The following is an 18,151-nucleotide window of genomic DNA, read 5'->3' on the forward strand; positions in this document are numbered from 1 at the left end:
CCGTACGTAGTACCGTAATCTAGTCTTCAATGCAATAAAAAGCATAAACAAATATACTTATATAGGACAAATACTACTCTATATACAATTCATAATAAATATACGGTAAAGTTTTTGAAGGAATTATATTAAGTTATGAAAATAAATTACGTTAAACGAATCAGAGTAATACCAAGTATAAATAGGTTTACTTTATGTTACCGGAATTTTATTGCTGTTATGCTGTAATGCTGGAAACTTACGCCCAAATACACATTCATGTCTGTTAACTTTTTCAAAAGTCCGAAGCGTTACAATTAATTGTTAATTAATCAGTAAACACGTGTGTTATCCATAAATGAAGATCCCTGAATCGTAATACACCGAACCTCAATCCCAACAAACATTACAATTTGAATTTCTTATGGACATTACAGGGTTGAAGAGAAGTCATTGTTTAAAAAGTCCCTTCATTATGACTGAAATATTGAAATTAGTTTTCAAGTGTTTTAATTTTTTAAAAGAGTACTTTTTAATTGATATTTTAGAGCACTTAATAATACATATAAATATTATTTACATACTATAAAGAGCCGGCGTAGATGTGATTTTCAGAAATGCCGAATCGAATTATTTTTACAGAAGATTAAAGATATCAAAGATGTACCTGATTTTAAATCCAATAATGGTGATTAGTGATTACGTTAATTAATTAGAAACTGATTAATAAATTTATGTTTTGAGTATGGATTATCAGGTGAAAACATTGCAAGCCCGCATTGCAACGCTTTAAATTCAGTATAATCATTTATCATATGACGTATGAGACAAACAACAAACTTGCACAAAATTTCTTTATTAATAGTAATTAAAATTGATAACTGAAAATATATAAATGCAAAATGAATACATATAATGCAATTGTATAAATTACGAAATCTTATTTAAACCGTGAACATGTTAAACAAAGGACTGCAGTCGTTATGGTCTGTTGTTTTAATTTGCATTATAGTTAAAGGTATTTTTCAGATAAACAAAATGTGTATTGCATTTATGTTAATATTTATTTATAATTTTCATTGTTAAAGGCCAATCAAATGTATCGTTTTTTTATCGTTCAAATTCGTATAAAAACCCGGTATTCACTATACGAAATTTAACAACTGATGAGTTAGAAAAACTGGATCTTAGTATTCCTATCATTGTGTTAATCCATGGTTGGCTGGAAAATATCACAACAGAATGGTATGAATACATCTCTGACTCGTATTTCCAACTGATGGAATGTACTGTTATCATGACCGATTGGAGTCAATCAAGAGGACTCTATTTACTTGCAGCTTTTAGTGTAAGAACTGTTGGTATGTTTATAAACATAATTTACAGCAATTTACAATAAGTTAGTTTCATTTTACATTAATTGTTAGGTGATACTGTCGGCGATTTTTTAATTGACCTGCAAGAACAAGGCTTAAACCTAGAGACACTTCACATAATTGGATTTTCTTTAGGAGCGCATGTTTCTAGTAATGCAGCGCGCAGAATAAAATCACAAAGAAATATAACAATCAAACGCATTACTGCATTAGATCCAGCTGGACCAATGTTCAGTCTTATTCCAGATTTATTTAATCTCGACGTGGGCCTTGAGCCGTCGGATGCCGTATTTGTTGATGCGTTACATACTTCGTTGATTCTAGGCGAAACAAAACAAATTGGTACAGCTGATTTTTACGCAAATGGTTTATTTCTGTCTCTTCAACCGGGGTGTCTATTAATTGAAGTTTGCAGTCATTTGAGAGCACCGGCATATTTTAATGAATCGATCCTTTCTTGTGGTTTTACAGCTACGCCGCTTTTGTCTGATCGACCGGCGGTGATCTATGGAGAACATATGACCACTAATGCTACAGGGATTTATTATTTTCAAACAAATTCCAATTTTCCGTTTGCACAAGGTAATTATACATGTTCAACTGTATAGTGATGGTTTAAACGATTTATATCGTAATTTCTCAAAACTTTAAAATCGATGCATTAACGCAACAACGTTTTTTATGCAGTAGAAATGAATTTTGTTCGAAAGATTCTTACTATTTATTTTAAGTGCCAAATTACAGCCCATAAATGTTCTTTATATAAAATGCTTTTTCTGTCAGATTCTCCATATATACAATAATGGTGAATAATTTGAAATAATTGAAGAAAATAAAATTTAAAAATAATAAAAGTGTATCTAACTAGAGGGCCAACTTGCTTCCAAAGCAATACATTAGAGCGCCATCTAGAAGAGAAAGCTACAATACAAACCCATGCTCCTGCGAATAAACTTAACCACAAAAATTCCGTAAGAGCCGAAAGTCATCAATTAGGTATTCTGCATCTATGCTGTAGGTGTCGTAAAAAGCCCTCAAATAATCGCAACTATGAACAGTTCACGCTTACTCATTTGCACCTCTAAAAGGTTCCTCTGGCGGAACGTTTCGCGATGGTAAATAACATTATAACATTAATGATTTTTGAAGAGATCAGGATAAAACTGTTTATTTTCCAGTGTGCCTTTAAGTTCAGCAGATGCTGCAGCAGCCTCACCTGCATCTCCAGTTGTTACCCTAACAATCCCTCCTCCTTCAAATGTAGATAAACCAGTATCTCCAAAAATAGAGAAATTGGTTACTGAAATTTCACAATTGAATCTCCTGGAGGTTTCTGAGCTGTCTGGAGTATTAAAAAAGAGACTAAACCTACCTGATGCTCCAATGGCTATGATGGGAGCCATGCCAGTAGGAAATGCAGTTGCTGGTGATGATGATGAAGAGGCAGCACCACAGAAAGTCAAGTCTTCCTTCACAGTCAAACTAACCAAGTTTGATGAGAAACAGAAGGTTGCACTAATCAAGGAGATTAAGAGCTTGATGGAGGGAATGAACTTAGTACAGGCAAAGAAGTTTGTGGAGAGTGCACCAGCTGTTGTTAAGGCTGATATTGCAAAAGATGAAGCTGAAAAATTAAAAGAAGCTTTGATTAAAGTTGGTGCTGAGATAGAAATTGAATAAAGTAATAACTAGAATATTAATTTGTACTATGTACCATTTCTGTAGTTTAAATTGTGATTTTGTAATAAACTTATAAAATAAATGCGTGTGTCTTACGCTAAACCACGAAAAACGAATTTGAAATGAATTGAAATTGCTTACACAATTTCAAATGTAGTTACCACCAGAAAATTTCGGTGCGCGCGCATCGCTTCAAGCTTCGTAAAAGCTGCACATCTCTGCCCCACCAAAACAAGCAACACATTTATGTTTATTGATTGATCTTGTTTCCTCTTAAAATTCATCTCAAATCCGTTTAAAACCAAGTCCAAACACCAAATTAACAGTGTAAATTGCAGAATATTCAAATTACATTCAACTTACTACAATAATTAGCACTTTCAGAATGGCCGCCGATGTAAAAGCGCAGCCAATTGAGACTGTGGAGTCTTTGATGAAGGAAGCAGAAACATTAAAGCAAAAACTGGAAGATGAACGCCAGAAACTTAACGATGTCACATGTAATAACAATAATTATTCAAATTTGTAGAGTTCATAATATAAACTTGGTGTTGTAGTGGCTTCTGTGGCTGAGAGGTTGGAAATCATCAATTACATGAATATCAAACCAAGGAGGACTCTAAAGGGCCACCAAGCTAAAGTCTTGTGTTCAGATTGGTCTCCAGATAAAAGACACATTGTTTCATCTTCCCAGGTATGAATTGTGCATATACTTATAGTTCACTGGTTGGGTTTATACAGTTCCATTTGCACTTTTAACATTATTCATTGACATGGTGTTGGCTTTCTGTACATTAGGATGGTAAGATGATTATTTGGGATGCTTTCACCACTAACAAGGAGCATGCAGTTACCATGCCCACAACATGGGTGATGGCATGTGCTTATGCCCCTTCTGGTAACTTGGTAGCTTGTGGGTAATTATCATTATATAATTAAAAATGGAAGGATTGTTTATTTCAAATTATTTTTAGTGGTTTGGACAACAAAGTTACTGTTTACCCTTTGAGTCTTGATGAAGATGTTACTCTCAAGAAGAAAACAGTGGGCACACATACCAGTTACATGAGCTGTTGTATTTTTCCCAACTCAGATCAGCAAATACTCACTGGTAGTGGTGACTCAACTTGTGCCCTGTGGGATGTTGAATCAGGGCAGTTATTACAAAATTTCCACGGGCATTCGGCCGATGTGATGGCAATTGATTTGGCACCATCAGAAACCGGAAATACATTCGTCTCAGGGGTGAGTTTGTTCGAATATTGTAACTTAACTGATGATTTAAGAGTTATTTTTATGTTTAGAGCTGTGACAAATTGGTTTTGATATGGGACATGCGTTCAGGTCAATGTGTGCAATCGTTTGAAGGGCACGAGTCGGATGTGAACAGCGTGAAGTTCCACCCGAGCGGCGATGCTGTCGCAACAGGAAGTGACGATTCAACATGTAGACTCTTCGATCTGCGAGCCGACAAAGAGGTCGCCATTTACAGCAAGGAAAGTATTATTTTTGGCGTGAACAGCGTGGACTTTTCAGTCTCTGGCAGACTCCTGTTCTCCGGTTACAATGATTATACCGTGAGTGTTTGGGATACGCTAAAGTGCGAACGCATGTGTCTACTATATGGGCACGAGAATCGTGTTTCCTGTTTACAAGTCAGTCCGGATGGGACAGCACTCTCAACTGGATCTTGGGACTACACCCTAAGAGTAATGATCGAAAAATATTTTTCTGAGTCGGAGAGAAACTAATTTATGATTTTTTTTCAGGTGTGGGCTTAATTTTATTCAGCGCATTGTTAACGCAACGTACCAAATATTAGACGTTTAAATTATATAGCATCACTTACCGATGTTTCCTCGACGCTTGGAGCTGACACCACTGACTAACGCTCGTGGATCACTTCTGGCACTCTGAACTTGCATTTTGCATTGTCAGTCATGTAGCTCTAGGTCAAGATGATGTTCTGTTGATAGCCATTCATGTTCATGTTTATGATAAGAAAATTCAAAAAAATATAAATGTTGAATCCTGTAAACTCTTGTTCTCGTCTACAGCAGGTACCACGAATTCGTTACAAATATGTTGTTTTATTTTTTTCATTTCATTATCATCTCGTTTTCGTCGTCATAAAAATAATCATAAATTATTCGTACACACACCAGACATGACGTATGCAACCATTGCTACTTGTTTACTGTGTTTGTTTATTCTTCTTTGTCTCCATCTGCTACCTTTTCGAATTCCGAACGAAAACGAACGCGTTCTTGCACGTTTCTCATTAATTTTAAATATGTTTAAATGCAGCCATGCATTTTAGCACATTACTCTAATTTAACATTATTATTTTTTGGCAATATGTACAATTTCTCAACTTTTTTTCCGCGCCGCCGTCGTAAATTACAATCGTTACGTTTTGCCTCGTCGTCACGCTTATGTTTCGTTATTTTACCTACTTACAGAACTATCTTGTTTTTTTTACACGTAAAACACAACACAACAACGAATTAATTGCATTAATGGTAGAAATTAGTTTAAAATTTAAATTTCCTTCGCAAAGTTTACAAAACAGAATTGTAATCTTACATAGTTGAATGCTTCGATTAATTCGTCTGGAATGAATTGTTCACTTTCAATTATATACATAGACAATATTTTCAATCATTTTCCTCTTTTGCAGTGTACGTGACAACATGCAATGTTCCTTTGTTTCGTTTTCGGCAAAATGGACGTAAAGTCAATCTAATTATATCTTGAAAACGCATAATTTAACATTTTAAGAAGCGCAGTGTGAGGTTTTTCATATTTGCACATAACTTACTGGAAGATTATCACGTCGAGTTGTCAAAATCGAATTCACTGCGCTTATAAGAATGCTAAACCACATGCGTGCCCTTACATTTCGTCTTACATGAAATGAAAACTTATTCTAAACTAGAATTATCATAGTAAAGAGGAAACTTAATACAGTACAAATAATACGGTGCAAGAACTGCAAAGTAATCCTAAGATAATCATAGAAATGAATAACAGCAAGTGGTAAACTGCTTGAATCACAGATGAAATAATTTCAAGCCCAGTAGTTAGTTGTTCATCAGAGAGAATTTTGATTGCGATCTTACTTATTAATTCAGTCATTAAGTAAGTTTATGTTTTTTTGTAATTGGGCTCTACAAGTCTAATCGTTTGTACACGTTTTGATAAATGATTCAAATACGTTTCGCAAGTTTGATTAAAAAGTTTGAACAAGATTCAGATTCGTTTGCACCACTTACGTAATCTCAACTAAACAAAATGTACATGACATATATACAAGGAAACTAATTAAATAATAATTTACATATAACAATCTTTGGTTGATTATACAAAATCTTAACACAAATTATTTAAAAGGGCCGAATGAATTTGAACAGACATTAATTCCGCATTCCGTGTTCGCCCTGCCTACTTTCGTTGAGATCTTTTTTAACCAGACATGACGCGCGCCGCTTGGTTTTCGTACGTTTTCTAATAGAAAAATAAATAAGCCGTCAGTTGTTGCGTGTGCGCGCCATTCGAACTTAAATAATAGTCAATTAAACAATAAATCAGTCTGCGCATTAACTAATAGTAAACGAAAATCAAACAATATAATGTAACGATTAAATAATGCTTTAAATTTAAGTGCGTCTGCAAATCTGCGTTTCGATTTTGTCTCCGCCGCCATTTTGTGTTTTGTGGAAGATTATCGTCTAAAATTTCATACTGTATATTGTCCGTGGCTTACCGAAGCTTCGTGAGTCGCAGGGCGCGCCCGCCGCGTATCAGCCAAAGCGCTCCTTCACCAAGAACATCAGCTTCTTTTTGCCCTTATAGGCGACCTTCATATTCTCGATGAGCTGACTGAATTGTGCGACGCCATCTTGTGCAAGCACAAATGTGTCACGTGCCTTCGTAAGGAAGTCGATGAAATCACCGTAGTGACGCGGCGAGATGTGCGTAAGACGTGAATGCGTAGTGTTAATATACGCGGCGACGGCTGCCTCCAGTAACTGCCTCAATGGTGGTCTATCGTACGACAATGGTTTGATACCCGCCGTGCAGCCTCGTGAAGAACGGTGCTGCGGCATTGTAATGTGCTTACCACCATCCAATGTAGTCGGATGTGGACAGGATATGCCGGGTGCGGTCATACTGCAACGCCGCAATATGTCCGACAATACAGTCGCGCACTGCACGTTCTTAACTAGAAGCGGGATCATATTGGTCAGTTCCGACTTCCCAAGGGAGTGACTAAGCGCGCACGCCCAATGAATGTCGTTTATTGCTGGATGAGTATCCTGATACGCATAAATAAAAATATAAGTTTGATTGAACAATGTAGGGTAAATTCCACTTACTTGATTGTATGCTAAATGCACATTTTTCATCGCGAGTACAGCAAGCTTGTAAGCCCTCGTGGGATACCCACGGTGCTCCATGTATCTGGCGATGGTGAAGAGCTGCGAGGAAGTCATGATATGCGATGCCGCCTCCACGACGATCTGATACGCCGTCTCGAACGCCAGCGGTTCATTTTCGCACAGTGTGAGCGCGTTCAAGGCACAGTTCGGAGGGTCCTTTGGAAAAAAAAATATAGTCAAAGAAATATATATTGACGTCGTTTTAAAATACCTTTGTAGCACATTGTAAAGCAAGCGTCCTCGCGCAACTTGAAAGTTCGTCCTGCTGCACAAACGCCAAATTGAGCCGCATAAGAGTGCTTGGCGACATGACAGTGGTCGCCACCGGACCTGTGGCCTCCGTTGGCGTAAAGAACTGATACCAGTTTTGCATGATGGTGATCAATGCCTCCACACCTACTTCAGTAGCGCACGTGACCAACCACCGCACCATCTCGCGCCTCCGCCAATTCAGGGACGATAGCGTCATGCGCATCACCTGCAGACCTAATTCAAAAGCGACGCTAAGCAACGTCGGATGTCGCGGACCGTTCTCAGGTGTCGCGAAGCGAAACGCATCCTGCGCCAGCTTAAATAAATGCGACGAAGAATGAATATGACGCTGGGAAGACTCAAGTACTGTGCGCAAGCGCATTACTTCACCTGAAAAGACAATCAAGTACATGTAGATGATAAGAGGAGTTGTGTATAAATTAGCTAATCTTACCCTTGGCAGCTGATAGCATTGTGCTGCTCAGAGTGCATTGCTGAGTTTCGATGTGCCCAAGGGTGAACCACCGAGGTGAGCGACTCATCATCAATGAGCTGGAGGCATTTCCACCCATAGGATCATCGGAATCCTCATGTTCTTCAAGAAGAGGTAGACGCATCGCGCGCAGACCCACGTCGTAGGCAAGATCCGGATCGTAGATGAGCAGCGATTGGAACATGAAGCGGGCAAACGTGTGCATCGGAATGCTTTCCGGGTGGATACCGATTCCCAGACCGCTCGCAGGCCCGCCCTCCAGCAAGATAATCGCCTGTCGCCGCAACACCGCTACCAGATTATTATCGCCTTCGATCTCCTGCAGCTTTGCAATGAGACGGTCTTCCTGTTTGCACGCCTTCTCCTGTAGGGTAAAAACGCAACATTGTTATTGTAGGCGCTCAAGTGGCCATGTTCCACGATAAGAACCTTTGCATATAATCCGATTAAATTAATCGGCGTGCTTTATTATTGTGTGATCATCTTTAAAATTGAATAAAATCTTACCTGAGCATAAAGGCCGACCGGCATGATGCGCTGCTGGCCCAGTCCAATCAAGGCAACTTCGAAGGCTAACGTAAGATACGTTTCGGAGCGGTCGCGCGATCCCACGACAGGAACGTGATGATAACGCGGCCGAATGTTGTGCTGGTCTTCCATCCCGACCAGATCTAGGTAGCTGGGCGTGCGGGGTCGCTGGTCTTCAGGAACAATCGATGCGTCTGCGAGTGTATCGAAGAGGGTGCCAATGGGATCAAGCGGATGACCCACCCAACCGTCGGTATTTGCAGGTGCACTAGTAGACGTCGTCGACGAGGAGGAAGCACCCGCAATACACTGGCCAGCACATCTTGACGTGCACGGTTTATTCGCTTTACTGGTACTCGCCGCCGACGAACTACTGCTGCACGCAGCTTGCTGGCTTTCGTTCCATTTTTTCTGGGCGAGCAACTGCTGTTGCTTCATGGTACGCACCACAGATACTGCTAACCGAAGGGCGGCTTCCATATGACCATGGGAGCGGAGAGAATCGACTCTTGCGGCACACAAAGGTATAGGTTCTAAAGACACAACACAAATTGATTAACTCGGTTTAAAAACTGAATATTTTTGACTTACCATTCCATAAAGGTTGTCCTTGAGAATTAAATGTGCCGGAAGTGGAGTTGTCCGGCACGTGTGAGCAATAAACGTCGCTAGATAATATGTTCTTCAAGTGCATATTGTCCCATGACATTGAGACCGCATCTAAAGCCCTGTAAATCGGAAAGAAAATTGCAAATCAAGCGCCATGTAATTAAAAAGAAAACTCCATTGACTAATAACTTACCTATGAAATACTGTCCTAGGTAAAGCTGGTGCTGACTTAGAATGATTCCCTGATAAACGTAATCGCTTGTTATTGTTCCTACTGTAGAGATAGCTGGCCTCATCGTCATCAGAGCTGCTCGAAGAGTCATAGACCGGCCTTCCGCGATCCCTATCGCGTTCCCTTTCTCGATCCCTGTCTCTTCTCTCCCGACGATCCCGCTCTCTATCCGCATACCGATCCCTTTCGCGGTCCCTGTCGTGGTAATGCCTATCTCTATCGCGATCTCGATTCGCATACTGAAATTTTAATTGAAATTGTTAAAATTTAATAATGAATGGGGATAAAATTTGAAAATATAATATTCTAGATTTAAAAAATTACCGAATCACGTTGATTCGTCTGATGCAACCGAAAATCGGGATCCTCCGGTGGGCATACATCAATATGCGTCCATTTCTCTAGGAGTTGCTTCCATTGGTGCTTCTCATGATTTGTACAATTCGGATTTAATACTATGCACACCCACAACGAGCCTAAACCGGAAGACAAACATGTATTTAGTAAATCAGTGGACAAATGTGTGTAAAATAACTGTTCAGGTTCGTCAAACTTTATCGCGCTTCGTGCAAATATGTTTTCATATTCATTCGGGTCAAGTCGCGTCTGTGTTTATTCGAAACGCAGTGTTCGAGGTGAATGAGGTTTGCTGGACTCATATTTACCGAGTTGATCCCACAATTGACGGCACTTATCAGTCATAGCCTGGCCTTGAATGCGCCACAGCTGCAGCCTGGGATCGGATAGGAACTGTTCCGTGATAAGCGTCAACATGCGCGCGCCGTTTGAATCCTGCGCCCGCAGCATTTCTCTGACCTAGAAGAAATTAAAGAAAAAAAAATTAATATATATTTTTTTTTTCTTTCAATGAGACACTTGCCTTGGAAAACAACGAATTTAATTGTTTATTGGCGTTGTAGTAAGCGCCCTGCGAGAGATAGGATTTGACCTGCTCGCAAACCTGCTCCTCGTCGAGGTGCCATGTGTGGTCGTCGTCGGCGGAGGCGCCCGCCGTCGGATCGGGCGCCCCCGGAATCTGATTGATTTCGCTGCGTTGCTGTAGTATCTCGTCGGCCAGCTTCTGCGCGGTCGGCAACACTTCGGTGTGATGCTCTGAGATCAGGTACTGAACGAATTTCTGTAGCTGTTGTCTGTCCATCTGCAGGAGGGTTTCTGTGTGACAAAAAAAAAATCCCTGAATTAAAATACAACGCTAGCAAACAAAAAAAAAACAGCAGAGATAGTTTTCAGTTGCATTATTGGTTTTCACGCCATTCACGCAGTTCACGTTGTGCATTTTGATCATATTGGTTTTGTAGGCGTGTAAATTGCCACAGGTGATAGAAAAAAAAAATCCGGCGTCGATCGTCCGGGTCGAGCGAGAGTGTTGTCGAGAGTCGGTGTTTATGCGTGTTCGGTTGGTTGCGGGGGCGGCGCGCAATCGCCGCCGCCGTAGCAGGCGGGTAGAGCGCGCGACCCGAGCGCCCGCTTAAAACCGATGTGCTCGTTCGCCGCCGGCAAAGGAAAGGTCCGCTTTAATAAATAATAACACGTTTCAATCCTGCGGGCGCTCCATCAAACATGTACCCCGACGACGACATGCACCAGAGTGGACCAATAACAACTCTTCGGGCGGAACAACGACGTACGAGAACGAGTACACGGAATGTGTATTAAATTTTTAATTTTCAACTTGTGCCCAGCCGGAGGGACAAACATACAAATATTTCGCTGCAATTTGCTTTGCCAACTTTTCGCAATAAAACCAAACACGAAGAAAATCAATTTTTCAGAAAACTAAATGAATTCCTAATACAAATAATCCTATAGTGAGTGTGTGTGTGTGTGTGTGCAAAGTACGTTGCATAACTCGAAGGCGTCCGCATCGAAGCGAAAACTTGGCTGGAAATCAATGAAAAATCCGCGAGTCTTTGCCTGTGCAAACACTCCACGGGGTTGGGCTGCGGAGCAAACTTGGTGCGCATTTCGTGCGATTCGTTCACGTATCACGCGAAGAACAAACGAACGGGGCATGCAAAAAGCTGAATGCACAATAATAACCAGCCGGGCAGGCTCGAACCGGGGCCACGCGAGGCGACCGAGAGATGAAAGAGAATCGCGCGCAGCCAGCCAGCCAGAGCGCGATGACGACGCTTTTGAAGCCCGTTGAAGCCGTGCAGAAGGCCGGATGGCTGAAACTTCCAGCCGTACCAGAGCTATCTGCAATGCAAATTCGAATTCGTCGACGGCCATCATCAGCACGCCGAGCAAGTCGCGAACAAAACGCTCCTGCTTGCATGCGATGAATTTATGCATGTAGGCAACCCACCCTACATGCCAACGCTCCTCAGCGAATTCCCAGAAGCAGGCAACCAACACATCATCCAAGGAGGACTACTCAACTCTAGCACGCCAAATTGTTTGGTTAAACACATGAAAACTACCAAGATTAAACAATGAAGATCTACAATGACGATATTGAATGAGGAACCAAGTTGGACGAGTTTCGCAACAGTCGGTATGCGTGCCGGCTCATCATTATACGTATGCTCGCCGAAAATTAGCATACTTTTTGAAGCTAATTTATTTAAATGACAAATGCACACTGCCGCTCGAGCACGAACTCTGAATATGAATAGAGAGGAGAGGCCGAGCCGGCGCGCGCTGAATAACACCCAGAATGCGGAGCATGTGCCCTCTGTCTTCGATCTGATCCAGTGCGCCACCCTTTATTTTCAATGCAGGCTCACCTTATTATTGCTTATAAATTATGCGGACGCGCGGACTTTGATGAACTCCGTGCACAGCTCACAATGCACCCTTCGGCAGCAGATAAACATGGCGCTATTCAAATACTGCACCATTCCAGACGGAATCGTTAATGTAGGTATGACTGCCGCGTATGTGAGTACAGCATACAGAATAACAAATCGACAGAAAAAGAACCCGCTGGAGATGAGAGCTGATAAGTGGCCACTCGTAATCGAGTAGGCCATAAAGACATGGCGGCCATTTTGTATTTTCGACTCGATGAGTAGGACGGGCGCACTCGTGAACGTTTTTTTTTTGTATGTTTGCGAATTTAAAACGTACAATAAAGGAAGCAATATTTGGTTTTACGATCGGGAACAGGCCCAGCAGCCTGTCTGTACGAATTTACAGAGACATATACAGACGTGAACACAAGCTGAATACAAGTATCGATAGGAGACGGGCTCGACTGGTTGGAGCTTGGTGAATTCGAGGACCTGCTGTTGAGCCTGTAGAAGGGAATGCGTGTCGTGATGCACACGACGCAAGCTTTAAGTGGCTTTAATTCGCCCCGGCATAGCAGGCGCATTAAAGCGGATGTGTGCTTCTCGAGTGCTGCGCGCCGGCGCAAATCCGCACATCCACACAGCGCGAAACAGGGACAGGAACGACGAGCTGATGTGCGGTGTAGAGACGCACGCGTTGCGGGCATTGGCGGCTGGCGGCGGAAAATCGGTGAAAACGACAGCGGACAGACGACAGACGCACGTCGCTGCTGGTGGTGGTGGTAGAAGTGTATGCGGCGCGACGCCGAAAAACAACAGAAAAACACATCGCATGGAAACAGAAGAACACGCGCCCGCCGGTGGAGGCGGCAGTGGCAGCGGCACACAGGCGGCGGAAGAGCGAGCGCCAGCAACCGGCCGATTCGATCGATAGCCACCCCTCTCGCGTTGCACGTTGCGTACACATTTCGCATACATCCGCATCCATCTCGCATATCTTCAACTAGTATCATCATTTTAATCACCAAATATATTGAAAATAATTTCTTAATTAAGAGTTGCAAACAAAAGTATCTTACAAAAAATACAAACTTTAAGGTCAATGTGTAGAGGTTATGAAGGAGTTGTTTGAGGTGCTCCTGCGCCTGGCCCGCTCGTTCCGTAATATGAAATCGTTACAGCTTGGGGGCGCACAGGCCGGGCCAGAACGGGGACTTAATAGGTGTGGTTATTATCGAGTACAAATTTTTTTAACCAATTGCATCACACCGCAAGAGCAATATAATCGAAAACTTGCAAATCACGCAAGATTACCGCAGAGAAAACGACCAACTATACAGTAAATTCACGATTTTAACGTTAACAAAGCTGGATCCGCTATTTTAAAATATTTAAATCAACTGTATATACAGACAAAAACATAAATCACGAATAGCTCCAGCGGGAAAAAAAAAAACATTTCCTACATCATGAACACCTACAATGCGACGCAATAAAACATTAAACCAGCGCAATGTGAATATGTTACCTATATACAAATTAAGGCGAGGTACTGGATAATTAATTTTCAGCTCTCCAGGCGAACAAGTGGGCAACGAACAAAATAAAATCTATAGATTTTATTGCGCTATCTCCAAGTTGCAATCAAATCATTGCAATTATTTCTATGCATATGTATACTCGAATGTGATCATCATGTTGATATTCTTTTCCAGGTCGTAAAACGAGCTAAATATATAATTGCAACACGATAAATTATAATAGACAATGAGGCGGCTGCAATTTCGGGAGACCCCGCATGAGTTTAATTACGTAATGCGCCGTTTCGCGGGGTGGCCGGCCGCTAAAATTGGAAACGGAATGAAAAATTTCCATATATATAATAAATTATGCCGCGCTCGGCCATTCATTATTTAGTTCCGAACTGGTCGTTAGTTTAATTGGACCGTGCGCGCTGTGCTGGGTGCATGAGTTTGAAAGTGGTTGTACCAAATTAAATAACCGAAACGAGACGCATAATAACTAAACTTATGCGGCTGGATGGAAAATGGCCGCCGAAGTTTTATTTTCGAGCAAAGATAAAAGACATCGAGATAGTCCGCCCCACCCAAAGAGTTAATAATGGCATGAAATGGAATGGATGTGGCCTCGCAGGTAAACATGGAAAATTAGCAGCCCTTGTCTAAATATACCGGGTGTTTCGACGCTTTGATAAAGAGATGCTTTTATAATAAAAATGTATTTTTGTAAAAATGCATCATAGTAGGAAAGTCCACCTAGGGTGTTTTTTTTTTTCGTTTTCAGAATTAGAACCTCTGTCAAGTTCCAAAAGAGCACCTTTTGGATGTCAGAGCGCCCAAAATCGGTTTTTCTACCTACCTACCTGAAAATACGAATCTAATAACAATACTCTGACGTATTTTCTGCTTTCAATTCTATATTCCGTGCCATTTCATTATTTATTTTTCATCTGCCAAAGCTTAAAATTACGCCTTCCAAATTCCCGAGTTGAAACAGTTGCACGTAGAAAGAAATTCTTGAGGTATGACTCGATGATGACTTTCGTTCTCTGAGAATTGTTCGGCGGCTGGTTTTCGGACAGCAACATATATCGACTAATAAATCGTGATCCTCACGTGGAGCGCGATTCGTTTTGGCCCTGCGCGCATAGGGCCGAATTCTACCACACCCTACGCATTAACATGGCCGCATCGGCACCGGCGAGTCGCCGGAGAAAAACGCGCAACGTGTCATTAAGGTTAATCGAATATTTTTTCTCTCCAGCATCCAGCAACGACAAACACTACACTTACAAAAACCAAGCTGCACGGCACGCAACAACAAAAAATCAAAAGGGTAAACGAGTTTCATTTGCCATTATAGGCCACAACTATTATTTTAAATATAGATCACGTACGCAGTAATCAAGAGAAGACATCATTTCAGAGAAAAAAACAAAGCCGTAAATAGTAATTTTCTGATGGTTCTATTAATAACTTCAAAATATTGAATATATAGGACAGTAAACAGAAAAAAATAGAAGCACATGTTGGGCCAAAGCGAAGCGCAGACAGACATGCTGCACCATCGCTACACCCCACACTACGTTTCAACCCCCTCGAAAGCCGTATCGGGTCAGGCTCAACCAGGTCTAACAAGTGTGTGCAGGTGGTAGGGTGTCTATAGCCGCATATCGCCTGGTGTGTTGCACGTGCACATTGAAAACACACACACACAAACCCAACGAGAAGCTGTGTGCGCACGAGGATGGAAGAGGAAAATGTTGGAAAGGTTCGTCACTTTTGCACTCTGCACACGTTCCATCTATTCTATTTTGTAGCATATGAATTTTGAAAAAACTAGAAGTAGTAAACTGAAGAAATATAGAGGAGACGTAAAATTTTCAAAATATTCGATTTAAGTTTACTTAGATATGCTATTAAATTGTAGGTATGTGTATGTGTGGAAGGTGGAATAAAGGTATAAAAAGAAGACTAGACCATAATTCATGTGGCACTCAACGAGGACGGCGTTGCGAGCGTCCAGACTCCGCCGCCAGACGCGGCGATTCGACCTTAGAAAGGACAGCGGAAAGCACGCGACCGAATAAAGCTCCTCGCGCCGAGAGAGCTCGGAATAAACTGGAATCATCGCAGTGAATAGCGAATACAATGACCACACAATGGCTCTTGCTTACCAATTGCCTGCAAATTGCAAACAAGCCAAATTTGTTGCCACTAACAGCAAGATGTCTCCGATCCTAATTTCAAATTTCCACATTCACGTAAGGTAAATGAACTCGTCGCTGTTTTTCTCAAGTTACTGTGATTAATTTATAAATTTATGATGTTTGTATACATTGCACAGTGCTTAAATTTTGCAATACTTTTCAAGTCAACAAGCGCACAAGTACCTACGTCGAGTAAATAATAAATAATTAATTAAATGATACTTGCAATCGTTTTAATCCATGCCATTGTAGGAGGCATTGTCGTAAATTGCAAATTTCGCCAACATTTACGACACGATCACCATAAAAATCCGCAAACTATAACGAGACACCGCCGCAGCCAGAGTGCCAGAGAGCCTTCTCTGGACAAAGGTAGAAGGCAGATAAAAACTTAATTATCTCGCTGGACGAGGCCAGCGTGGTTATATATTTTTGTGATTAATTACTCAACTTTAATTGCCGTCAACATCAGCAAATAACAATTGAATACCCTCAAGATATTATGTTCAACTTCAAGGATTCGCGACTTTTCTGATTCGCCATTTGCATTTACTGCATTCGTATTCATCCAGAGCTGAATAAATACTGGTACAATACAAGGTAGTAATAAATGTTTAAACTACTACTTAAAGTGAACTTGCATGCATAATTCGCGCTACTTTTTGCATTTGTTAGAAAGATCAAGGGCGAAAATAATGATTGCTAATTTATAATATTTTCCTAAATCGGTGCGGATTTTGAAACTCACCTGAAATGGGCACTCGCAGACGCACGCTTTCCGCATTCCGTATCCGATACAAGGACAACGCGACAACGTGTTGGCACCAAAAAATATCCTTTGTCTCGCAGCTGCATGTCACCGAAGTAATCTTGCATCTGCAAACAATCGCAATTAGAATATTAAGAAATTCATAAACCTAAAATGGATTGTATATCATACCTGTCGAAACTGACTGAAACTTTGAACTTTTGCGGTGGCTCTGGACTGCCACCGACGACGTTGCCGCATGGTAGCGTCGGAGGCTGTGACAGCCGACTGCCCGTGACAACGCCGCTCAAATGGAAGCCTGAAACAATTAAATAAAGACATTACAATCAAAACGGCATACTTTGGACTTCAAGGTAAACAAGGCATTATGCCCATTTTGAAACTGGCTGCCGTTTCTATAATAAATAATAATCACTATCGGCTAGTTGCAACGATTCGAGTTGTAGCCGTGAATGTAGGTGATGATATCACGTTATGGTCTGATTTCGAGTTTGGTCGACCAACATTGGCGTGTCTGATTAAACACAAGGCAATGGCAATAATCGTTTCAATTTCTTTTCGCCCAAAATCCACACTTGCGCATTGTTTGCAATCTTAGTAATGTGGAAATTTCGAGAGCGTCACATTATTTGGTTTATCGAAATTTCTAGAAATGTAAATTGTGACTTTATCATTATCAGTAATTAACGAATGTATTTATAGCCAAAAAACACACATCCAAGTGTTTGAACACTTGTAGTGTGTCGTCAAAAAGTGGGTTGCGAAGGTGCCTCCAGGTTTACACGACCTATTTTGCCAACGCACAAGTCAATTTAATCGCTTTGATGATTAATTAACAGTCTGAAGTACACCGCAAACAAAAATAAATACTAGTCACACTAGAGGAAACTTGCCTTTTGCGAGTTGCTTAACTTGAGTAATTATTGATTTGAATTATCTGCTGTTTATACTGGATATACTTAAATTAATATTTAATCAACTAATGTGCGACCTCAAATGATTTATTCCTATAAAAATGTTTGCAAGTTTAGACGAAAACAAAAATAAAAACCTTCAGGATGTAGAATAGGTAATACGGCGCGCGCGCGGTTGCAGACAAATTGTTTTTGGTTCGGCGGTCATTCGCCCAGACACAAGTCGTTTACACGCTCCGACGCCCATTTGCTGCCCCCATTGAAGGACCATCATTCATTCGCACATTCGGGATATCCCTCCTTTTCGATTTCGAAATTCTACGAGCTACGCTTTCTTTCCTATCCGATTCTATTATCTAATCTTTTATTACGCATTCGCAAACAATTATTG

The 18,151-nt window shown here is 41.1% G+C and overlaps 4 protein-coding genes across 5 annotated transcripts in view; 3 read left to right on the top strand and 1 right to left on the bottom strand.

Annotated features, from left to right (window-relative positions):
• Positions 1-906: 906 nt before the first annotated feature.
• LOC135799025 (pancreatic lipase-related protein 2-like) lies at positions 907-2,154 on the top strand. The gene is made up of 3 exons (XM_065312036.1): positions 907-997; positions 1,068-1,340; positions 1,407-2,154. The coding sequence occupies exons 1-3, from the start codon at positions 937-939 to the stop codon at positions 1,961-1,963; spliced, it is 891 nt and encodes a 296-aa protein (XP_065168108.1). The 5' UTR covers positions 907-936; the 3' UTR covers positions 1,964-2,154.
• A 134-nt stretch (positions 2,155-2,288) lies between these two features.
• mRpL12 (mitochondrial ribosomal protein L12) lies at positions 2,289-3,147 on the top strand. The gene is made up of 2 exons (XM_065312037.1): positions 2,289-2,470; positions 2,534-3,147. Exons 1-2 carry the CDS (start codon positions 2,406-2,408, stop codon positions 3,033-3,035), a joined length of 567 nt encoding a protein of 188 aa, XP_065168109.1. The 5' UTR covers positions 2,289-2,405; the 3' UTR covers positions 3,036-3,147.
• Positions 3,148-3,242: 95 nt separating this feature from the next.
• Gbeta5 (guanine nucleotide-binding protein subunit beta-5) lies at positions 3,243-5,073 on the top strand. Of its 2 annotated transcripts, none has more exons than XM_065311068.1 (7): positions 3,243-3,360; positions 3,411-3,535; positions 3,593-3,729; positions 3,834-3,952; positions 4,010-4,280; positions 4,340-4,744; positions 4,805-5,073. In XM_065311068.1, the coding sequence occupies exons 2-7, from the start codon at positions 3,421-3,423 to the stop codon at positions 4,814-4,816; spliced, it is 1,059 nt and encodes a 352-aa protein (XP_065167140.1). In that variant the 5' UTR covers positions 3,243-3,360; positions 3,411-3,420; the 3' UTR covers positions 4,817-5,073. The 2 variants fall into 2 exon arrangements, with proteins under 2 accessions (XP_065167140.1, XP_065167139.1); XM_065311067.1 differs by having other exon boundaries at positions 3,249-3,362; positions 3,420-3,535.
• Positions 5,074-5,105: 32 nt separating this feature from the next.
• LOC135798278 (zinc finger SWIM domain-containing protein 5-like) overlaps positions 5,106-18,151 on the bottom strand; it is a 38,911-nt gene continuing 25,865 nt past the window's right edge. Inside the window, exons 2-13 of the mRNA XM_065311066.1 lie at positions 17,018-17,144; positions 16,826-16,953; positions 10,472-10,764; positions 10,257-10,407; positions 9,916-10,067; positions 9,553-9,830; positions 9,342-9,478; positions 8,730-9,283; positions 8,184-8,586; positions 7,689-8,119; positions 7,415-7,633; positions 5,106-7,354 (exon numbers count right to left, since the gene is read on the bottom strand). Coding sequence (XP_065167138.1) covers positions 6,839-7,354; positions 7,415-7,633; positions 7,689-8,119; positions 8,184-8,586; positions 8,730-9,283; positions 9,342-9,478; positions 9,553-9,830; positions 9,916-10,067; positions 10,257-10,407; positions 10,472-10,764; positions 16,826-16,953; positions 17,018-17,144 — 3,389 coding nt within the window. The 3' untranslated portion in view covers positions 5,106-6,838. The remainder of the gene's footprint in view (positions 7,355-7,414; positions 7,634-7,688; positions 8,120-8,183; positions 8,587-8,729; positions 9,284-9,341; positions 9,479-9,552; positions 9,831-9,915; positions 10,068-10,256; positions 10,408-10,471; positions 10,765-16,825; positions 16,954-17,017; positions 17,145-18,151) is intronic.

The sequence above is a fragment of the Atheta coriaria genome, unplaced genomic scaffold, assembly GCF_025399875.1.
Source record: "Atheta coriaria isolate IRGN ID8LTWV9N9 unplaced genomic scaffold, Caltech_Dcor_3.1 hic_scaffold_9_pilon, whole genome shotgun sequence".
NCBI classification, from domain to species: Eukaryota; Metazoa; Arthropoda; class Insecta; order Coleoptera; family Staphylinidae; genus Dalotia; species Dalotia coriaria.